This window comes from Lepidochelys kempii, chromosome 1, assembly GCF_965140285.1.
Source record: "Lepidochelys kempii isolate rLepKem1 chromosome 1, rLepKem1.hap1, whole genome shotgun sequence".
Taxonomy (NCBI): domain Eukaryota; kingdom Metazoa; phylum Chordata; order Testudines; family Cheloniidae; genus Lepidochelys; species Lepidochelys kempii.
This window is the reverse complement of record NC_136380.1, coordinates 121,206,179-121,230,325: the sequence shown is the minus strand read 5'-3', so window position 1 is coordinate 121,230,325 and position 24,147 is coordinate 121,206,179. Positions and strand designations below refer to the sequence as shown.

Below are 24,147 nucleotides of genomic sequence, written 5' to 3'. Positions count from 1 at the left end.
AATAGTGTTGTTACCCAAGGAATGCAGGATTTAGCTCCAGAAGCAGAAATGATAGTAGCTTTCCAACTGTTGTGCCTTGTGCTCATCACAGCTACTAACAGTTGAAACTCAGTTAACTGCACTGGGTCAAAGACTGTGTGGGCAAGCACTCCCGTAATGCATAGCACTACAGGTTTGCCTCAATATTTACAGTAATTTCTGTCCTCTTGACTGTGAGGAAAGGAACATATTACCTGCTAAAGCCATTTTCAATTCTTTCAATTTCTTCATCAGTGGTCCTAACAGACAGCCTGTGCATAGCAGGGTAGGAGTGCTGGGTGTTGATTTTAGCCATTTTGCTTACATATCAGCATCCAAATGACAGCTAAAATACAAAAACAACATACTGTAAAGATTGCAATAGAGATAAAATGTGTAAATATTTAAAAAGTGATTAAAAACAACAACCCTCTATTAGTAGTTTGTAAAATGGCCAGTGATATTTATAAATGTAATGTGGTAACTTGGTACATTTAAACTAGACAGGGCAAAACATTAGTGAATGTCAACAAAGAATAATTCTGCATTGGCAGAGAAAAGGACTAGATGATTTAATAGACCTTTCCAGCCTCTAGCTTCTACAAATACTCACTGACATACATATTTTATATAATAAAATTACATTCAAAAAATCTTGTTAAAGAAACATTTAGGTTGCAAAATCAAGCAAAAAAGTCAGGTAATGGCTGAATTAAGGTTACTTGTGCAATCTGAATTTGGCCCCTTTGTTCATTATGACACAGTCTTTAATTACATGCTCACATATCATTTTTTCCACAAGACCCCCATCTCATTCAGTGCACAGGATGGACAGTGCTCACTGATAGGTAGCTAGTCAATATTTCTTTTTTATCCTCATCATTCAACATGTGGCACTATGCATTATTTACTCTTCACAATCCAAACCCAGCACTGAATGAAAAATTATTCATTTCCTCATGGGCCTTTCCATGGTGCTCTCACTGTAGTGTCTTAGACCCCAATCCTCAAAGGTAGTTAGGCACCTAACTCCCATTGAAAATCAATGGGAGTTAGGTACCTAAATACCTTTGGGGATGGAGGCACACACTTGGGTGGTGGGTTTCATAGATATTTGCTAGACAGCAAAGGAATGTTGAGACTCAGGACTCCTGTGTTCAATTCCAGATTCTGAATGGGAGTAGACCATAATGGTTACAGACTTTTCTGCACCCCCTCCCCTCCCCAACCTTTCTGTATGCCTTTCGGCTCCTATACCTTGGTCCCTCCCCAGCTCCTGCCCCTGTTTCCTGCTTCTATTTCTTCAACACATGTCCCAGTCTCCTGCCCACCTCCACCTCCACACACAGAGACACAGTCCCATCCAACCCCATTCCAGGCTCTTGCCCCTGTCCCCAGTGCCTAGTACAATTTCACTCCTTCTGTTCCAGATCCTGGCTCCTGCTACCCTCTTTCCAGTGAGCTCCTGACTCTGTCCCGCAACCTTCCCTCTCCTCCCCTGCCCCATTCACCATCTCTCTGCATTCTGGTCAAATTGCTTCCTCCTTCTCCACCACACTCTCTGGAAGCACAGGAGGAACAGTCTCCCTGCTCTCAGTACCAGTGCCTGGTGCCCAAATAGCCTTTGGCAGCCAGGAAGAGCAATTGCAGGGAAAGGTGTACTCAGCTTCTGTAGCCTTCAGAAGAAAAATCCTCTGTCACTCTGTGGATATAGCACATGCACAGTCCGGTTGGTTTGTAGGGGTGGTGAGGAGATGGAGCATGCTCAGTGCGGACAGAATCTTTGGAGAATTTAGCTGCCAAACTCTCACATCTGTACTGAGCATGGGCAACTGAGATTTTTTGGAGGCCCTATAATTTGGCCAAATTATAACAGGAACGGCAAGAGGCATATCCCTGACACAGATTGCCCCACTGCCCAATTTCAAGCCCTTGCTCCAAAGCATGGAGGCTCTATAGTTTCTCAGTTAAACTTGTCATGTTTTTTTATGTGGGCTAAACACTATTTTTCTTGTTCTCAGAAACAGCTGAACCAATTCAGCAGGAACTTCCCCCAAAAAAAATCAGTCTTAGGCAGACACCCAGCATGCCCAAACTGTTTGGCAGTTATAAGCCCCAGAAAATAGGGTCTTATAATGGAACATGTTTGACAACTTTAACTACAGGGAGCACTACCTGAGCTGCCTATAATCAGGCAACACGTGGTGGTGTGGTATAAAGTTTTAATTGGCAGGACTCAAGAATTGCTACATTGTTCACCAGTGGCAAAGTGAATGAGCACCAGTAGTATCTCTATATTACACCTCTCCTTAACGTATTAGCCACAGATTTTACAGTATTGCTATTTTACAAATGTTTTAAAGAGTTTCAAAAACCATGTTTGGGGCTACTTATGTATGCCTCTTCTTGTAAAGTCAGATGCCTTAGTTACCCTTGAAGGGAGTCATGTAGAACTTCAAAAACGACCTAATATACCTCTAAACGTAAAATTGCCACATATTTAAATGTTGACGTCACAGGCTCCTACAGGTCTAGAAATAACTCCTGTGTCTCTTCTTGGAAACCTGGCAATTTCCCCCTCTGCTCATGTAAACATCCCATTTCTACCTCTATCAGGAGTGGCAAAAGTGCCCTAAAAGTGGGGGGGGGGGGCCACAGGCACCCAAACCATGGTCCCGGTCCCACCTTGCCCTTTCCCACTGACACCCTGCCCCCGCACCACCTCTTCCCCTAAGGCCCCGGTCCCATGCTGCCTCTTTCCCCGCCCCTGCTTGCTCCATTCTGCCCCCTCTCCCCTGGTCGCTTGCCCTTATGGCCAATAAAAAGTGGCAGGGCCATGGCCTCCTGGCCATCCCCTCTCCCCCATTTCAGTCTGAATCTTGTACATCCTGGAACACTTGGCCAATGTAATTTTTGCAGGGAAAAAAATCTGCTGATTGCTGTAAAACACAGAAAAAACCAACGTGGGGGCTCTTTGAATCTACTCAGAGATTTGAAATTTTAGAAGTTCCAATAACAGAGATGAATTCATTCACAGAGTGCAGATGAGATAGTTTTATGCCAATATACATGTAAACACTAGTAGAAATTTTAACTGAGAATAAATTATCTGACAAATGTATCCCTTTTATCTGTTCACAAACCATTTGTCAACCTGACTTCTATGAGTCTATTAGTTATTCATAAAAAGTAACCAAATGTTTTGTTCAAAGCATTTCAGACAATCAGTTACTTACTAATGCTCACCTCAACTCTTCACTTCACTTTATATTATCCCTGATATGTGTTTGGTCACCTAAGTCATACTGTATTGCTTCTGCTTCCTGAAACATCAATCACTAATGAACAGCAAATAACAGAGAACAACAAATAATGCATTCTCAGTATGAATTTTCAGAAGAGGTTATGCTAAAATTATCAAACTTTCAGGATTCAAACATTTTCATAAATTAACTAGTGAGCGGAATATTCACAAACCCCGCCCAAAATATGACCCCATAAATAACTCACCATTATGAAAATATTCATAAATCAATTTCTGAATTATTTGACCACTTCTAGCATATACACACATGCATAAGTATGCATACATTCACAATCATGCACAGAACCATGGATAGACATATGAAGACATAACTGTGATTATTTTTGTTTGTTACATGAATTAATTTGTCTCAATTGCAAGAATTCTGGGAACAGTCATTTCTCAAAATGTTAATTTGTGGTTAATTTCAGGTGGTGAGAAAATGTCATCCTCATTTTGAACCCTCTTGTTGTCTTCAATGATTGCTTCACAGTTCAGTTTACTAAAATCTGCAGATCTATTCTGTGACTTATGCTCTGCCACACTCTGATGATTTTCATCTGTGGGGTCATGAGCCCCAGATGGGCAACAAGGAAGCGGCCATGGTGTCACAGCCAAAATCTCTCCATTTAAAAACAAAACAACATGCCTGTTTGCTGGCAAATTGTTGGACAAAGAGGGAGAGTAAGGGAGAGAAGGAAAAAATTGCTTCTTCCTGCTAATGATCTGCTCCTGCAGCCTCTCTAGCATCTGTTATTCATTTCCATCTCCTTGCATTGTACTAGGCTCTAGGAAAGGCATCTTTCATAGTGTTGCCAGCTGCCTGGATTCTGCTGCTGTCTATGGCCCCCCTGCTCTTAGTGCTAAGCCACTTTCTTTAAGCAGCTTTAGAAGAGCAGAGCAAACTGCAGGGGAGAGAAGTAAGCTAAGTTGACATCCTTTCACCCAGTAGCACCTACCATCCTCCAGCACCCCTAACCTATTTTTAATTTTGCTTTAGTTTAATTTTTTTTTTTAAAAAAGGTGATGGGGAAACAGAATGAATCATAGAATAACAGAGTTGGAAGGGATCTCTGGAGGCTATCTAGTCCAACCCCCTGCCCAGAGCAGGACCAATCCCAACTAAATCATCCCAGCCAGGGCTTTGTCAAGCCTGACCTTAAAAACTTCTAAGGAAGGGGATTCCACCACCTCCCCAGGTAACGCATTCTAGTGTTTCACCACCCTCCTAGTGAAAAAGTTTTTCCTAATATCCAACCTAAACCTCCCCCACTGCAACTTGAGACCATTACTCCTTGTCCTGTACTAACAGGATTAGTAATGAATTGATGCACATATCTCTAAGGATCTCTTCACTAGAAAATTACAGCAAGTTAGGATAAAATCTTGAGGAGTTATATTAACTAACATGGCACTGACCACATCTTTGCAGTTAATATTTACCACCACCCAGTTGGCATGATGACAAATATGATTCGTCCATCTACACTGGCTGCAAAGTCATGGTCAGCATAATTTAAAATTCAATAAGTCAACAACCTAAGAGGGTATATATCCAAGAGTGCCCAGGGAGCATAAGTAAGCAGCTCAGGTGCTTCAAACAATAATAAATAATATCTCATTAAGAAAAGCCACCCAAAAATTGGAAGGTAGCAAAATGTTGTATTTTAAACTGGGCTGTGATCCAGGACCTGTAAACTGTACATCTGTACCTGGTAAACTGGTTGAAACAGCAATTAAAAACAGAACAACAAACACCTGAAATTAGCATGGCTTCTGCAACAGAAAATTATTTCTTACTAATCTCTTAGGAATCTTTGAACTTGTCAATAAAGCAATAGATAAAGAAGAAACATAATTTATTTAGAACTTCCAGAAGGCCTTATCCCACACAAGAGGCTACTAAAGAAGCTAAGTAGTCACAGGGTTAGAGGCAAAACATTGTTATGAATCAAAAATTGACTAGAAAGCGAAGTGTGTTAATCAGCTGTGCAGCCTCATCTGGAAAATTGTGTGCTGTCCTGGTCACTGCATCTTTAAAAAGGATATTTCAGAACTCGAAAGGGGTTCACAAAAGAGCAACAAGAATGATCCAGGGCATGAAAGAATATGGAGAGAGATTGAAAAGATGGAGACTGTTCACCTTAGAAAGGTGGGGACATAATAAAAGTAAAGTCGGAGCCCATTTCAGAACCCATTAGCCCCAGCTGCAGAACTCAATATTCAATTTATAACCTGCCCCAAACTCCAGTTTGTGCTAGCCTCAGAGGGGCAGGATAGTAGGGAGGTCCAGTCCCACTAAGGGGAGATAAATAATGTGAAATGATGTCTGTGTTTTTGGAGGGAGTTAGATGAATAGTAGATGGAAGTTAATTTTTAAGCAGTGTGCTCTGACCCAGAAAGACAAGGCACTGGAGTGTGAGTAACAAATAACTCAATAGTTTGGTAGGAGGCCAGGTCCTAGAGGCTCCATGCAGCTACAGATTTGGCAGCATTTCCTGGCAGCATCCTGCATGGTATGAAATCCTGAGACGGCTATCCTATGTTTGCATTGTGACAATACACTCCATGAATTGTGGGGAATACAACTTCATGATGCAAACATTTCAGCACATCAGCATGCTGTGGCATTATACTTTTATGGCTTTTTCCAATACCATTTAATAAAGAAGAGGCTCTCCAACTCATCAAGATTTAATACTGTTGCTAAGCTGTTATTTATTTGCTAAATTTATTAGGGGGTGTAAATAAATGCTGTTTGTGGGATTAATCCTATTTACGTTGAAGTCAATGACAAAGATCACATTGACTCTAATGGTGCTGGATCAGAGCCTATATTTGCTATTTTTTCTTTACCAGAAAATAATGGCATGTGTTTAATAATATTCATTAGATTTTCTGGTAATAGTATGAAATCTCCTCCCGTACCAAAATGCAAAAGGTACCCACCCAGTAGCACTTGCCCCAAACAGACAACACAGCAATATTATTTATAATTAACATTCATGGCCCAGAATCTCAGCTAGTGTAAATTGGTAAGGTTCTACTGAAATAAATATATTTATACCAAGAAACATCAATAAGGATCTGGCCCATATCTTAAAATTGCTATACAAATGTTAATTAATCTTCACAACATCTCTATATGGTGCACAAGTACATATTACTATCCACATTTTACAGATAGGGAAACTGAGACCAAAAAGTTAAGTAACTTGACCAAGACTACACAGCACTTAAAATGTTAGACTAGAACTTAGGATTTCTTGTTTCCTAGTTTTGTGTTCAATCCATTAGAGCCCAGCAGATAATGAAAAAAATCAAACAAGGAAAGTGCAAAACAGAAAATGCATTATTCATGTATCTTATATGCTTTTTTAAAAAAAGATTTATTGTAACCATATATCTGTTGATAAAGTAGAACAGCCCTAGAAGATACTTAGGGACTGAATTTAGTGTCTGTAACAACAAAAATGTTATCTCAGGACCTTAGATCAAAATTTTGTATTTATCCACAGAACAACTAAAATGAGTGCATTGATCCCCACATTGTCTTGCCAACATGCCTTGCACAGATCCACAGGGCACATTGTGCCTTTGATTTTTATGCATTCTCTCTATGAGTGTACTCCATTAGTGCTAGCCTTGGGCCTACAATTTTTCGCAAAAGGGAGACCCACAACTCCACTACTCCAAGACTGGTCCCCCTGGCTTCAGCACTGCTGTCTCTCATTGTGGTTCCTCCAGCAGGCCAAAATGAGTGTAGACCTCTGTCAAAGATTTAGGGCTGTCTACACATTAAAATTAATCTGGAATAAGGGGGGGTGTGAATTTAAAGTGGATTAATTCTTCCTGATTATCTGTGGACACTCTTATTCTGGATAAGACTACCTTACTTCAAAAGCTTAAACCACTGCCAAAGCAGAAAACACTAATTTGGAATAAGGCACTCTTATTCCGGAATAGGGACATCCACACATGGAGTTAATCAGGAATAGTCAATCAGAAATAGCAATTCGAGAATAACTCCCAGTGTAGCTAAGCCATGGGAGTCATACAGCCAGCAGATGTTTACAGTGACACAGGACAGCCTTTTCAAAACAAGCCAGAATTTATTAGTCAAGTAGGGTCTTTAGCTTAGAATGGAAAAGCAAAGCTTATATATACGTCTATGATGGAAGCCCAACCAACCCCACTTGACCAAACGTCCAGGACTCACTGCATTGGGCAGCAGTCTACTTAACTCAGTCTGCTCATGCTTCTGGTCTTGTTTCAAGTTATAGTCATGCTGTTTTCATATGTTCTGCCTCCCTTGGCTGACAATCATGAAGTTAATGTCTGGTCATTGGTCCTGAGGCTCCATTCCTGGCCTCGCTCCTGGCCCCAGCCCCACCCCCCGCTGCAGCCCCAGCCCCCATACCCTGTCCACACTCCCAGGATGCAGGATTTCCACTAAGAACTGGCCTCTGGGGACCTGAAAGCAAGGTCCCTGAGCTTGGCCCTTTCCTTCTTCTAGGTGACTCCCAGTCTGTAGAATTTTCCTGGGAAAACTTCTCCCAGCCAGGCTAAGTTAGCCTTCCAGCTCCCTACGGAGATCAGTCACCACATAGCCAGTTCTGCACTGGCTGCTAGTCCAGGGCTGCTGCCTGCTGTGAGTGTATCTGAGCGCTGTGGTGGGAGACTAAAGTTAAGAGTTTAGTATAGTTTTGTAATCTGCACCTTGAGTCCTGCACCCCTAGGTGGTGAGGGGAAATCCTGGGAGCAGAAGCAGCCTGACTCCTCCATGAAGGGATGCCTGCCAGTAGAGACCATCAACCCCTCTGAACTGAGGAGTCCAGAGTCATCTCTGAACCAGAGGATTCTTCATGGAGTTTGTGAGTGCACTATCTTTTAGTTAATTAGTCAGGGAAATTGTTTGGGAGACCCCTACTCCCTGAACTGTATCCTCAAGTCAGGGGGGTCAGGATTTTGGGATTTTATTACCTCCAATTTTGGGATTTTATTACCTATGAAACCTGAGGAGGGACTTAACACCTCATCCCACTTGTGAGTCCTTTGGGCTGTACTGAAACCAGTCAGCCACATTGCTAACTGCTGCACAGATAACGGTCATAGGTCATCAAGGCCCCCAACAAAGTACACGTACCAACAGTTCACTAATTTTCCATTTGCTATACCGTATACCAGGTCATGCGACTGGGGAAATTCACGGATATTATCAGCATGGGCACCAGTGATCAAGAGAATAGTGCTTTACCTTGTTATATAGATCTCCTGTTTAATAAAATTACTGTGTTTAATATATTGTATGTATTTGTGTTATTTCTTGGGAGTATCCGACTATTTAACAAGTAAGTTGGGGTTACCCTGTGGTTAGAATTTTCCTCCCAAGTTGCCCTGGTGACCTTGCCAGGAAGAAGCGAGAGGGGTGGAGGCACTGCCCCATACATTCATATGGGAAAAAAATAAAGCAAGTACACCCGACCGAGTGGATGGCAGGACCCAGAAGAACCCAGGCCTGCCCATCAAAACTGTAAACAGACTGGCATTAAAGGAGGTAACCAGGTGGAGAGGGGGACTACACATATGTTAATAGTGCTTAATAGTTCATTCAGACCGACCAGTATGCCTCCTGCCTACATCCTACCCAGTCCCCTGTCCCGGGGAAGAAATTAACCCCTCCAATCCCAGTTGGTAACAAAACAAAAGTGAGCAAGGAAAACAAGTAATGACTATTTTTCCTAAAAATAATACAGAAATTTCCCACAATCTCCACAAAGCCAGAAGGTGGCCAGGAACACCTCTAAAAGTAAGGAAATAAGTCTGTTCAGCTGTCCATTCAGTCCCTAGCCTCTCTGTTGAGACAGCCAATGTGTGCCAATTGTGATAAAGACACCTATCTCACTGAGTACTGAACATATATGACTGAGCGGCCATCAGATGGCAACATCTTAATAGGCAGTGGGTTTAAAACAAACAAAAGGAAGCATTTCTTCACACAGTGCACAGTCAACCTGTGGAGCTCTTTGCCAGAGGATGTTGTGACGGTCAAAACTATAACAGTATTCAAAAAAAGAACTAGATAAGTTCATGGATAGCCATTGATGGACCTATTAGCCAGGATGGACAGAGATGCAAAACCATGCTCTGAAGCATCCCTAGCCTTTGTGTTCCATGGGCAACCAGGGATGGATCAGTTGATGACTACCTGTTCTGCTCATTCCCTCTGAAGCACCTGGCATTGGCCACTGTTGGAAGACAGGATACAGAGCTAGATGGACCATTGGTCTGACCCAGTAAGGCCGTTCCTATGTTCCGGTGACTACCAACCTAAATAGCCAGCAGGGATAACAATTAGTGTAGTGCTAATGTAGTGTAATGTAACGATAATTTTGATTATGTGAGTATCTGTCCCCTAGACACTGGACTGAAACCAATTAATTTCATAAAGCCCACTGAACGACTATCAGATGGAAACAACTTCCTGCCAGTATCTGCCTGGGGCTTCATTGATTCATCACTATATCACTAGGGTTTAGACTGGTGTGACTCCACTGAAATCAACAGTCATGCTGGCATACAACTGGACTAATGGAATGGTGAACCAAGCCCAATAGCTACATGTAAACCAGAGACACCGAGTTGGAAAGCTCCATAACGTAGTAACAATTCCCTGAAAAAGTTTCCAGTCCTCCAGCTATATGTATGTTTATGCATGTGCACGCGCACACACACACTTTGACCAGACAGCAAAATCACACTGTGTACCTGTACAGTATCACATTCGACAGGTCATTGCACCTTTAATTTAATTAATAATCCTCAACACTGAGCATGAGATTTTCAAAAGCACCTAAATAAATTGGTGCGTCTAAGTCCCTTAGCTATTTCTGAAAATTCCACCCTATATTATATAATAGCTCTGGGCCCAATCAAAATTGAGGGCATTCATCATCTCACAGAATCAATGACCACTGCTAATACCTATTATGAAGGGATATTAAAATAGAAAATATGTGAAAAAGGTATACCACATAGAAAACTAATGTGGAAAAATCATAATACCTAGCAACCTTGTCAAAATCTAGAGCAAATAAATAAATAACAGAAAATAAAATTGTAATAGTCTATGATCAAATATCCAGTAACTTATTTACAGGGATTGATCCTGCAAACCCTTATTTCTTCTGATGAGCAATTATTCATGAAAATATTCCAATGACAGTGTGAATGAGAGAGACTCAGATTAGTAAGGGATATAGGATTGTGCAAAAAGTTATTACAAAATGCACTTTGCTACAGCAAAGGTATATAATGATGCTTATGCATTACCAAAATGAAAGACAACTTCCTGACATGCAGTCATTACTCCCTTAAGTAATTCTTATTCCCATGAATAGGCTCATTTAAATCAATGGGACTAATCACATGAACACAGCTGAATAAGATTAGGCCTGTGGGGATGACTGTACTACTTTAAGTTAAATAATATTATGGGTCAGTGGTAAATAGCATAGCTCCATTGAAGTCATAGAGGTAAGCCCATTTATACCAGCTGATGATCTGGCCCCATTTTTTAAAATAAACTTGTTATTATAATTGGAAATGTTTATCTTAATGACTGAATTAGTAAAAAGAAGGAAGATTATTTGATCAGAAACCCTATTATTTCAGTCATTTATATTTAGTATAAAGTACATAAAAATCTTGATACATTACTGATCATCCTACTATTTCAAGGAGATATTTTTGCTCCTAAACATGTAAGGTTCATGTGTTTAATGATACACATACAAAATTCTTATGTGACACTTAGGAGACTGTTTTCATATTTCATTCTCTCTCTTGAGATTTGGTCAGTATTTTAGAGTTCTAAAACCTTTAAAAGAATTGAAAATGTAAATGTAATTTACTCTCAGCTGTACAGAATGAAAGTCCCATCATGTAGGGGAAAAGGATAGAATATGACCCTCATATAAAGTAATTAGTGATGGACTTATTCATGCTGTTTACCCTGTGTTAGGACTAAATACGTTCCTACCTTCCCCCCTCCCTACCCTGTATACCACTGAAAGAGAAGAATGAAAACCTTGGGGCCAAATCCTGCTTCCACTAAAGTCATTAGAAGTTTTGCCACTGGTTTCAATGGCAAAGATTAGGACCCTGGCCCCTTTCTACTCCCTGTAGGCTGACTGTCCACTCCCTTGCACCATGTGTAGTCATTTACAGTTGGGCAAAGTGGGTGCTTAATGGAGATAAACCACTTTCAGATTAGAATGGTAGCACTTTACACCCATTTTGTTGAGATGTAAATGACTACACCAGTACAGAGCAGCGGAGAATCAAGCCCGCAGTATTCTCATTCTTTATAAAGGCAAAGAATTGTATACCTATAGGGACAAAGCCTAGTCCTACTGAAATCAGTGGGAAAACTCACAGTGACTTTAATGGGACCAGATTTTGGCCTCTATCTATCTGTCTGTCTGTCCCTTTGTCTTAGATCTTTGTAGACATCTGACACCAGTATCTAATATTTTAAGCGCTGTGTGCGGGTTTAGTCACTGAAATATCCTGTCTCCTCAGGGTCCTTTCCACTTTGAGTACTGAGAGCTAGAAAAGTACTGCCAAGTCATCAAACTTGAGTATCTAAACTTGGGCAACTATGATAAATCCATATTTAGACACCTAAAACAGGTATTTAGCCAGTAGGCAGTTAAAATGACTAAATGTGTATTTAGTCCCTTAAATCTGAATCTAGTTGCCTAAATTAGGCACCCAAGTTTAGAATTTGGGCCCTCAATTTATTGCTGCAATTTTCAAATTTTCAGAAGTCTGGGATTTGTCTTTAAGCACAGTATGTCAAGGATTCACTCATGGAAAACATGACTGTCTCAGGCTTAAATACTTTTCAATAGAAGCAAAGCATTTCCCAGTGTCAAACAACAAAACAAAATCTTCTAGCTCAGCAGTTTTCAAACATTAGCAACCTGAGGACCCCCATTTTGATTTAAAATTTTTTGCAGACCCCCAAGCCCCCACTCAGCCCTAGGCCCCACTCCAGCTCCACCTCTTCCTATCCCCACTCCACCCCACCCCTCCTCTTCCCCACCTCTTTCCACCCCCTCCCCCGAGCTCGCCCTGTCCCCACTCCTCCTCCTCCCTCCCAGCGCCTCCTGCAGGCCACTGAACAGCTGTTCCATGGCTTGCAGGAAGCACTGGGAGGGAGGGGGAGGAGTTGATCAGCGGCGCCGGCGTCCCTGTTCATGACTCGCAGATCCCCTGGAGTACCCTCAGAGACCCCCAAGGGTTAGCAGACGCCAGTCTGAGAAACCCTGTTCTAGCTGAAAACAACTCTGGCTCTTGTAAGTCTGGCATCTTTAACATCAATTTAAGCCGTATTTTTACTTTGTTTTGGACACTAATTTAACATTCAAAGTCAGTTATGGCAATCTGAAAGGGTTGAATAATAATTGCATATCCTAGAGCGTTGCTTCTGCATACATTAATCATTAAATAAAAACTTGGGCTAAATGAAAAATTTATATAAGTACTTTTTCATCCTTCTTGCTTTTGGATTTGAACAGCAACTAATGTGTTGTTTGACATTAATGAACATAATAGAAGATACATTTTATGTAGGACTGAGTCAAGTGTTTGACAACAAATATGGATTCAGGTGAGATCTGACAATTTCAGATTCAGATAAGCATTTGCTAATTTGGAAGAAAAGGTTTTGCTCATCTGTCTGTACAAATGTGACCACTAAAGACTTGGGGCTTCATTCACTACTGTTTTACAGGATCACCTTTTGGTTTGTGTTTATATAATGCCTCGAAAAATGGGGTCATTGTCCACGAGCTGGACTCCTAAGCACTAATGCAGTACAAACAAATAATAGTTACACAAGTGTATCTCTATTGAAATCCAAGGATAAGGTAGTGATTAATCAGGCCCATACAGTTTTGATATGTTCCAAATTCAGATATAGTCAAAACTCAGACAGGTAAAATTAAAAAAACATGCTAAATGAACAAAAATTAAAATTTCACAGTATTTTATGTTAAATAAAAATTTGCCTCCTTATTGACCTCTAGGCCTGATTCTCATTCACACAAGTGCCATTTTACACCACTCTGGCAGTGCAAACTTAGAATAGAAGAAAAATATATTTATATCCACTTTAAGACCTTTCTACAGTTCTAAAGTGGCACAAGGTAGCCTTAGTGTAGATGAGATAAGGCCCTCTATTTTTAAACAGTGTTCCTCATTTTACTGAAAAGTACGCATGGTCATATAAATCATTATGAAGTTTTTAACTAATATATAATCGTAATAAATAGTTTTAATTGAAAATAGGTTTTTAATCATTTAAGCAGAAACAGCAAATACCAATTCTGTTCTCAGCTTCAGTAGTGTTAATATGGAGAAACTCTGTTGTTCAGATTTACATCAGAATAAATTAGATCAGAAATTTGGCTCATAGTTTCACCAAAAAAGTCCAATCCTTTGGTTGTTTCAGGTAAAACTCCTAATTACTCAAAGTGACGATGATATTGCTGTTGGAAATAAAATGTATTACTGTACTTAGAAACAACTGAAAGTTGAGTACACTGACGTACCATTACCATTAATACAGTTGAAAAAGGGTAGTAATAATACGGTTTACAATTACCCAATGAACATTTGAAACTTTCTTCTTTTGTAACTATGAGAAATACTTCACCCTAGAGAGAGCTTGTTTTGAACTGTGTACTTCTAAAAATTCTAGAAGAACAAAAAATTGTTGTAGCACTATAGTTTCAATACATGCATCTTACGTCAACAGGAGTTCTACCAGAGTGAGGATTTAATATTCCAAAAGCTGTTGTATGTAGACGATCAGAACTGTTTGCAGAAAAACTGCACAATTCAAATTCAACTTTTCAAGGTGGAGTATTTATCACTGTCAAAAGAAGGCAGTTTTACCAACCACACAAATGCAAGCCTACTAATTCCTACCCCTTATAAACATTATGATAAATAATAAATAACATAAGAGATTTTGTAAATATTTGACTTATTATCCCGATTCCCAGCAGCAGTTACGCTGTGCACAGGTTTACCTACATCGTTTACATAAGACAGGCTCCAATCCGCTATCTCTCTGATAAGTCTTTTATACTTTGGCATTTGACCTCCATGTAATTATCCTTGTTACAGCATCATAATAGCTGGATTGGAACAGTTGATTATCCAAAAATACAGCTGAAGGCCTGATTTCCTTGGCCTTATTGGGTCTGATTCAAGCAAAGATGCTCACCCTCCCCAAGCTGCAAAACCCAGAATTCACTAAGTGACCTGACCTAAATGCCTATGCCATGCCATTCATGAGGGATAGAGTCAAGGAAGTTTGGTTCCTCAGAGGAAGGATGGATAATGGGCCTGAGTCAGCACTCTCTCTTACAGTGGGTTTATATTAGTATAACAACTGTTATAACAGTAATGGACTGGTGAATCAACCTAGCCTGCTGTGTCAAACTCAAACTTAAAACTGGTATGTAAGGGAAATTATGGATGAAAGTTCCCTGTTAAAGAGGAAGGGGAAGGGAACCTGCAATGTGTCCCAGTCATGGTTGTGGAAACTAATGTCTCTGTAAATAAAGGGAAAAATTTGATTTAATTATACTTTGCACAAGGGTAAACAACCACGCAAGGTAAAGTCAATGAAGACCAGGTCCCTGTTTCCCCCCCACAGGGGCTCAAGTTATTACCCCACAGAACTCTCCGTCAACACAAAACAGCTCCTATTTCACAGCACTGAAATGTATGCTGAGCAATAAAGAGCACCCTAGCAGTTATTGGCCTGAGCCACCTGCAGCCTCAGATTTGGCAGCTGTGTCTGAACTAATCTTAGCCTTTACTTGAACAACATTTGCACTGGCTTGAGTGTGTAAAGTGTGTAGTTTCTCTCTCTCATATACATATTCCAACTTCAAAAAGAACTGTAAAACTGTGCCCTCAGAGCAGCAAAAGGATGAACCTTTTCCATCAAGCTCCATGATTCTAGAATTCTCTCTCCCTAACTCAAGATATTTTTTATTTTCACTTTAATTTTGGTTTGTTGTTGTTCTGGCTTTGATTGTTGTTATAGTGCAGGCATGGTGGGAGTTTATTAGTGGTTTTGCTCATCTTTGCTTTTACTGGAATATTATAGTATGCTGCTTGTTTTTCATAATCAGTTGGGTTTTTTTAAATTTCATGCCTATAGGCTATTTGGGCAATGGGCTTTAAGAAATTTAAAATATTATAATATTCAGCATATTATTAGAGCATTCAAAATGCTTGGCTCTCGGGAGTGGAATTAGAATGAAGGAAGTGAACTAGAGAAGAATGAAAGTATCCTGTGTTGTGTTCTTTAGAAAACACTAATTTAGGCCCCAATCCTGAAGTGAAAACCATGACGGCAATCCTCTGTGCCCATGTGGAGCTTCATTAAAGTCAATGAGTATCTCACTGCAGGATCAGGACTTCAACTATAAGAAAAATAACTAAATAAATTAATAACAAATATGTTATTTCCAGTCAATTCCAAGGCAATTTAATCTTACATTCTTAGCTACTGATTTGGTATTATATCTGCTCGATTCTTCTGTACTAAATTAAGTAATAAAAAGGATAAAAATAATATACTTTACACCTTTTTAAAATTTGAGGGAACGTTAGTGTTCATGGAAAGACTGGTCTGATTGTACATGCTATCAGAAAAAATAACAAAGATGGGCTGTCTGTTTATTTTTTCAAGCAGCTTTGACAATTTGCTTTAATCCTGACATGCAACATCTCTGCTATGTTGAGGGTCCTTGCCTAATTGATTTTTGTGGTGTTGATGAACTCATTAGATATAGGAAGAGACTAAAAATATCCATTTCAATCGTGACCTAAACTATATTTTACCCCCCAACACTTTGTCCCTGCATCAGCAAAGCATGTGCCTACCCTTATATATTTGAAGTCACATTGGGCCAAATTCTCAAAGGCTTTAAGGCACCTAAAGATAGGCACCTAGTTGCTTTTGGAAATCTCACATGGAACCTAACTCCAAACCTCACTAGGCATCTATCTACATTTTTAGGCACCTAAATACCTTTGAAAATCTGGCCTTTTAACTTGAAGCAACTTTAAGCTCTAAAGTCAATTGGACTATTTAAGCGTTTAAGTACATGCTTAAATACTTTGCTGAGTTGGGGAATTGTGCAAAAACTTATGGTCCCAACTCTGCAAACTCTCATGGACTTCAGATTTGTTTGTGTAAAGGCTACTGGATCAAGCCCAGCAAGATGAAAAGAGTAATAAATAGGTTGTCTCACTTAGACCTCTGGTGCTATCCTTTTGAATTATTAAGGTAATAGTTTAAAACTGTAATTTGAACTATTCCTTTGAAGATTATTTAAATAAATGTTTTATTTAAACTCTTTTTAGTATTAGCCAAGTATGACATTTTCTATCATCGCTGGGGTCATTATCCCATTAAGATCCAAAGAATTTATATGTGCATCTCTTATTAACCGTGGTAGCAATATGCCTCTAAACAAAACCCATATATGTAATATCTATATACACTATTGTATGTATATATGTTTGTATGTATGTACACATACAGTTTTAATGTAAAGCAGAGCTACTGGATTGAACTTCACAGGATTGTCCTCGAACCATTACCTTTGCTGGATTTTTGCTAACTTTTAGCTAGAGCTGAGTGAATAGTCCTTAGCAAATAATTTGCTAGATAAATTGAATCGGATTGATTTTTTCTGTTCCTGAATTGCCTCTGATCAAATTTCAATTTTATTCAAGATTTATTCACCATTTGACATTTTGCTAGATAATTTCTATGAATAATTATTGGATAGTAGATTTTTCAGGAGCAGTCAGTTATAAATAGTCAACACAATATTGTAAATTCAAATTCAAAGATGCGTTTAGTTTGATTGGATACCCAGACTACATGGGATTGTTTCTGTTCCATGACTGGATTAGCATAACACTTAAAAGCAGATTTATCATGTTTACTTGTTCAAAATTAATTTTCGGCAAAGATTCTCTAACATTTGCCTAAAAATTGTTGTTTCTGCAAACATTTCTGACAATACATTTATTTGCTAGAATATTTGTGAAAAGTGAACACAAAAGGGGTATGAACTCAGCTAAAGCAAACTCATATTTTATTTGAGTGAATATTTATATGGTTTTTTAAATTATTCATTCAAATTTGCTTTTAGCATACTTTATTTAACTGCCACACACGTGCATCTTGATTAGGAAGGAAAAACATAAGAGCTCATTTGTATCACATTTTACATGTAGTAGCAAGGTGTTCGGTAGAAGAGGATTTAAAAAGACATTAATGAAAAGAGATAACCGTATCAGAGAATGGTACAAGATAATGTGTTGACCTGAAATGACAGAGCCAAGGTGCAAACTGGATGACATAATCTGGGGTCATACAAGGGAGGATGTTCCAGACATAGCAAATGTGCATGATGTTCAATTTTTCAAAGCTGATGAGCTCCCTCTCACAAATTGTGTACTGCTTGTTTACCATGATTACTGTACTTCATTGGTCACCATGACAATCCCACTACTACATGAAAGATTCATTTTCCTAATCAGCTTGTGAAGAGAGATAGGAGATATATAAAGGGTGATTTTACCCTCAGTCCTCAATGAAGGTGACGCAAAAACATCAAGAAGGGAAATAATGAAAGCAAGCCAATAGAAGTCAAAGTTATCTTTGAGTTGTTTCAAAGACTATAATATTTGAAATCACAATTTACTCAACTGTAGCCATGAAAATAACAGAGCTCTAAATACAGTATCCCTATTACTATTTATTTTGAGTGTAAACTCTCTGAAATAGAAAGGAAAGAATAAAAACAACTGTTAGCTACTAGAAAATATTGACATTTATTTTTAGTATTTTTATTTCTTCAAGCAGTTACAAAATGAATGTTCAAATAAACTGGCCCCAAGTTTCCTTGGCTTTTGCCTTTAAAAATGAGTGTATTGTATATTAAATAAATGCACTGATTATTATAATTATTGTATAGTGCATATTGTCAGATGTACCTTAACCTTCTCTACACTAGGGAAGTTTTGCAAAAATATTTCATCATTGTTAATACATCAGTTAACATGCACAGCAGTTTCACTGCAACACCGGAACTCTAGTGTAAAGGGGCCACTGGATGACATCACTGTTTCAAGGACCATGTTGATTAGAGCTGTTCTGAGCATGGTTTGATAATGCAGTGCTTAAAACACTGGCAATTGCCAGCAGGCTATCTGGACCAGGGGTGCACGGCCGGAGTGCCGGATCTAGCCTGTGAGCCGTTTTAAACTGGCTGCGAGCTCCTGCTACGGAGTGGGGTCTAGGGCTTGCCCCACTCCAGCGCTCCAGCCAGGGCGCTGGGTTGGGGTCCACACCAAGCAGCTCGGCCCTGCTCCGGTGCTCCAGCCGGGGCGCAGGATCAGGGCAGCACAACCCAGCTGGGCCCTGCTTCGGCACCACTCCGCGCAGCTCCCAAAAGACGTGGCATGGCCCTGCTCTGGCTCCTAAGCGCGCCAATGGGAGCTGCAGGGATGGTGCCTGCGGATGGGGCAGCACGCGGAGCCGCCTGGCCGCACCTCCAGGTAGGAGCTGGAGAAGGGACATGCCACTGCTTCGAGGAGCCCCTGAGGTAAGTGCTGCTCGGAGCCTACACCCCTGAGCCTCTGCCCACGTCCCAATCCTCTGCCCCAGCCCTGATCCCTCCAATCCCCTCGTTCCCAGCCCAGAGCACCCTCCTACATCCCAAACTCCTCATCCTCAGCCCCACCCAGAGTTCTCACCCCCTCCCGCACCCCAACCCCAATTTTGTGAGCATTCATGGCCCGCCATACAATTTCTATTCCCCGATGTGCCCAGTCCTGATCTAGACTAAGGCTCCTAACATTGCTAATGATGGTAAAGCTGAATTGGATTTGGCAGTAGTTGGGAAATTTTTTCCAAAATTTGATAGACAAGGTTTATGTGTAGTGTGAGTGTGCCCATACATTATTTGTGGCATTTCCGGATGCCATGTACTGTCAATTTGGGTAATGGGGTGAAGAATTCAAATCCAGTTTTAGGTCCTTAAAAATAAAAGTTAGAAGGGTATGTGTTTTTTGTTTGTTTTTATTTGGGTGGGAGTGTTTGTTTTACATTTACTATTATGTTACATTTTAAGGTGTTCCTGCTCCCCCTAAAGTCAATGACAAAACTTTTAAAACCTCTTCCACAGTTTATTTTGAGAGAGAGAGAGAGTGTGTTCATTCTGCAGGGCAAGGGTTTGAGTTTGGAGTCTTTTTCATTAGGTCCCATTTGCTTTTAAGACACTATTGTTGAGCATAAAGAAAGCCAGAATTGCATGGGGATAAAACTGCACTCCCTAGGAAAAAGAGTCCACTTCATTAAAAATCAAACAAACAAACAAACAAAAAAAAAGGGCGTACCCTGTAGGGTGCTCAGTGCCCTCACCTCCCATGGAAAGCAACAGACTCCTTCATTTCAATAGGACTATCTGCAAAGTAAGCTACTACTCATCCTGAGGACGGGGTGATGAGACCAGAATCCCACCCAAATGCTGCATGTACTTTGCACCTTGCAGGCTGCCATCCGAAGCATGCATCCTGGTTCCCTCAAGGCAGGTTTGGCTAGGTTTACACACGCGCGCGATTATCCAAATACCATATTTTACAGTTTCCACGGTATGCATCCGATGAAGTGAGCTGTAGCTCACGAAAGCTCATGTTCAAATAAATTGGTTAGTCTCTAAGGCGCCACAAGTCCTCCTTTTCTTTTTGCGTACTTTACATGTACCCTAGAAGTCCCATGGAAAGTTAGACGCGCAGGGGCAAGCGCAAGGCGCTGCAAGATCCCGCGCGGGCTAGGCAAACCTTGGGGCGCAGAGAGGCAGGCGCGGAGCTGGCAGCTGCTGGGGCAGGGAGCTCGCTCGCTGCGCCGAGAGGAGGCCGAGGAAGAGCCCCGCGTGGCAGCCCCAGGGCTTGGCGCATTAAGATTACAGAGAAAGCCCAGGCGTAAACCCGGCTAAACGACCAAGGAGCTCTAGGGTTTTACATCCTGTTAAGTTCTTTCCAAGGATCAAACCGTCAAGCAATTGGTTTGTGCGAGGCACAGGTCTGGCCACCCCGAGGAGAGGGTGAACCAGCCCCAGAGGTTAGCAGCTCGTCACGACCGCAGTGCCCCGGGGAAGCGAGCCCCTCGCCACAGCACCAGCCGTGCCCGGCGCTGTCCAGTGCGTGGCAGCGGGAGCGTGCTTAGCCGGGGAGCCGCTGTCACGCGCTTGCTGCTTAGGAAAGCCGGGGGCAACCTGTACCCACACCCAGCGCTCTCGCGCACACCCACACTCACCCCACCCCGCGGGGTGTCTACACGGAGCTCCTACCTGGGGGTGTCCGGCCGGCGCACCGGGGCTCCGCGGGTCACCATCTCCCGGCGTGCGGCGAGAGGCGCGGCAGCCCGCGGAGCCCGGTCGGCGGGAGGCTCGCAGCCTCGCCACAACAGCCCATGCCGGGGCGCGGGGCTCGCCGCGCTGCCCTCAAGCTCCGAGGCGCCGCGGGTCAGCAGCGCGAGAAACCCGGCGCCCAGCCTCGCCAATCCCGGCTCGGCGCTCACGTCGCTGCTCTTGAAGGGGCCGCAGGCGCTCAGAGCGGGAGGAGCCGGGGCGCGCTGCCCGGGCCCAGCCAACCCGCCGGGGCTGCGGCGCGCTGCTCTCCGCCAGCGGCAACTCCCCTGGGCCGGGACAAGTGAGTCCCCCCGCCCCGCCCCGCCCGCGCGCGGCTTAGCTGGGGCGCCTGCGGGGGGAGGGGTCAGAAATTAAGTGAACCGCGCTCTGGCTGAGGGCTGGGGCTGCTTGGAGAGGGCGTCTCGCCCGCAGCTCACGGGGAGGCTGCAGCGCGGTGTCCGCACCCCCCCCGGTGCAAAGTTTCTGGGACCGTCTAACGCGACAGGAAAGCCCGTGCGCTGAAGCTACCTCCACGCTCTGTCTGCGGAGGAGAGTTCAGCCCCGGAGCTGAGAACGGGCTTCCTTGAGGACCTGCCACGCTTGCTGCCTTGATTTTGCAAGTTTTTGTGGGTTTCATACGTGAGTGGCCGGCAGGCTTTCATGCTCCTCTGAACGTTATCTTATACTCGCTGATTCTGCAAGGCTTTTAACCCCCTCAGAGACATTCAAAACTACTTTGAAAGCCGCTAACAAACGCTCATAACATTAGGGACAAAAACTCCATACAACTAACGTTCAGGTTGGAAAAGGAGCTGACAAAAGCCACTCAATTCAACACTGAAAGAGGCTTAGGCACAGCTGCATGGGTCTCAGCTGCAACTTCCTAGAGAATCTTAATTCAAATGAACTGAACATAAGGATGTGCCAGGTGCACTAGGGACCCCATTTGTTTATTATTATTTAAATAAAATGAGACAGCTACCTACAGCTCTAGGTATCCTGACACTTATTTTAAATAACAAAGACTAACTGCCCAGCATCATAACAAAGCCCCAACACACAATAAGATTAACATCCAGTAATTTAAGTAGCAAAAACAAAAATGCCACCCACATCCTAAATGATATCTCACTTAAACCCTTCAGCCCTTTCCAAAAGCTCTAGCAAACAGATGGTTGTTGCGGCATGTCAAGCCAAGGTCAACAGACTCAGGCTGTTCTAGATTAATATGAGGGCAGTTCCAGAAGCATGGGGCATAAAATATATGAAGAATATGTGGAATATATATGGAATATTCTTTCCATACCACTCCTCATTGTAGTATCTTGTAAGTGACTGGTATTGTAACCAACATTACTGGAGTTAAGGTTTCATTTTTAGCCTACAGTTTGCTCTCAGGAGCTTGGGAGTGTTGGTAGACAAAAAGAAAAGGAGTACTTGTGGCACGTTAGAGACTAACAAATTTATTTGAGCATAAGCTTTCGTGAGCTACAGCTCGCTTCATCGAATGCAGCCGATGAAGCAAACTGTAGCTCACAAAAGCTTATGCTCAAATAAATTTGTTAGTCTCTGAGGTGCCACAAGTACTCTTTTTCTTTTTGCGAATACAGACTAACACAGCTGCTACTCTGAAACTTGGTAGACAAAGGTACTATTCAAAAATTAATGCTGGTGAATGCAGAGTAAGTGGAAAAATCATCCATGATTTAATAAAGAACAAGGCCTGATCTTAGGTGTATTACTGATGATTCATAGGATAACACTGCTGCACTGATTTAGACTGATTTAGAAAATCTGGTAAAGCATGAAGCTAAGAGGAATAGCTGAAGTAGTACCATGGCTGTTCGGTTTGCATCCTACCTGTAATAAAGGAGATTGCCCAACCCAAAACTGGATCCGGCTAGTTGTCTGAACTTGAATTAGAGGTGGGCAAGAGTAAATTCTGCCCATGTCATAAAATGGCCATTGCCTCCTGTGGTTTGAGGTTGGGTTCCACCTACTCCTACTGTTTGGATAGTCCACATTAAGAGGTTATTGGATCCCAAGGGTACTGAAGGAGATTATGATTTCTCTGACAGATACTATTAATGGATTGGTAGGATTTTATAAAGATCTTTGGCCTTTAATCTTCAACAGCGAGACCCCAAAGCATCTTGGTTCATGCAGAATCTGCAACAGGTGAAGTGAGCAGGTAGATGCTAGCAGGCCCGTAGAAATCTCTTGTATAGTCTGTCAGTGATTTTTGTTAAAAGATTTTATATTGTGCCTGTGTGGGAGGCGAACATGTTTCTTTACCTCAACCAAAATCTTCATAAAATCTCAACTAGCAGATTTGTTTCAGGTGTTAACATCCTGGTTAATCTGGACATTGTCCTCTGACTCAGTGGTTCATATAAGTACCTCATTCTGAGGGAATTGTGTGTTCCTTTGCTGATATAACCATACAGATTTAGAGTGAAATGTCTGTGTCTATAGGAACAGGGCAGTAGCTTCAGGGGATAAATACTAAGTCTGTTCTGCTTGTGCTCTCTGGACCAAAAAAAGAAAAAAGAGAATTAAATATGAAAGCCTAGTTAAAATGAAGTGATTAAAAAATACTGTAAAGCATAGAATAATGTATTTTGAGACTTCTTGTTTTCTGCTAAACTCTGTTCTTTCATTACCTTGTCCTCCTACCTCCACCCATTTGCTTGATTCATCTACCTGTTGCATTCTTTCTGATATGAGATTGTAGGCTCTTTGGGACAGGGACGATCTTCTTTGTTATTTGTCTGCACAGCACCTAATATAATGAGACCCTGATCCTAGACTCTACAATAATAATGAACAAGATATTGAAAGGAGACTGTTCATTTTGGATCTCTCCATTCTTGGCTGCCCTGCTTAAGACACTTTAAAGGGGAATATTTTTACAGTTCTGAACAACCACCATTTAAAAACTACCTCAGCTTGGGTACCCAAGAATGGAGACATCCAAAATTATGAAAATCTGGGCCAATAATAAGTCGTCACTAAAAATATATCCACATGCCAAGTTATATTTCTAACCCAAATTCTCGGCCTGATCTTGCAGCCCTGAGTAAGGGATGTAAGACTGGGTCCTGTGTCTCAAGTATTCTCACTTTGTAAAAGTTAGTAATGCTTCTTCCATTGTTAGAATAATTGGACTCTATGACATTTACATATACATAGATTTTAACATTATTCATTTCATTCACTGTACAACGTTTGTTATTAAGTTACATGAATTCATATTTTTTCTTTCCAAAATTTGCCTTTTTAAAAAATGGCTGAAATACTAAA

At 41.5% G+C, this 24,147-nt stretch overlaps 1 protein-coding gene across 5 annotated transcripts in view; it reads right to left on the bottom strand.

The window, feature by feature from the left end:
- The window catches only part of CNGA3 (cyclic nucleotide gated channel subunit alpha 3), a 60,630-nt gene extending 39,236 nt beyond the window's left edge, over nt 1-21,394 (bottom strand). For 2 of the 5 annotated variants that reach the window (XM_073352953.2, XM_073352974.2), the window contains exons 1-2: nt 20,785-21,156; nt 234-364 (exon numbers count right to left, since the gene is read on the bottom strand). In XM_073352953.2, coding sequence (XP_073209054.1) covers nt 234-334 — 101 coding nt within the window. In that variant the 5' untranslated portion in view covers nt 335-364; nt 20,785-21,156. Of the gene's footprint in view, nt 1-233; nt 365-20,784; nt 21,157-21,372 lie in introns of those variants that run through there. The other 3 variants (XM_073352963.2, XM_073352992.2, XM_073352983.2) reach the window with 3 other exon arrangements.
- Between the last annotated feature and the right edge of the window lie 2,753 nt (nt 21,395-24,147).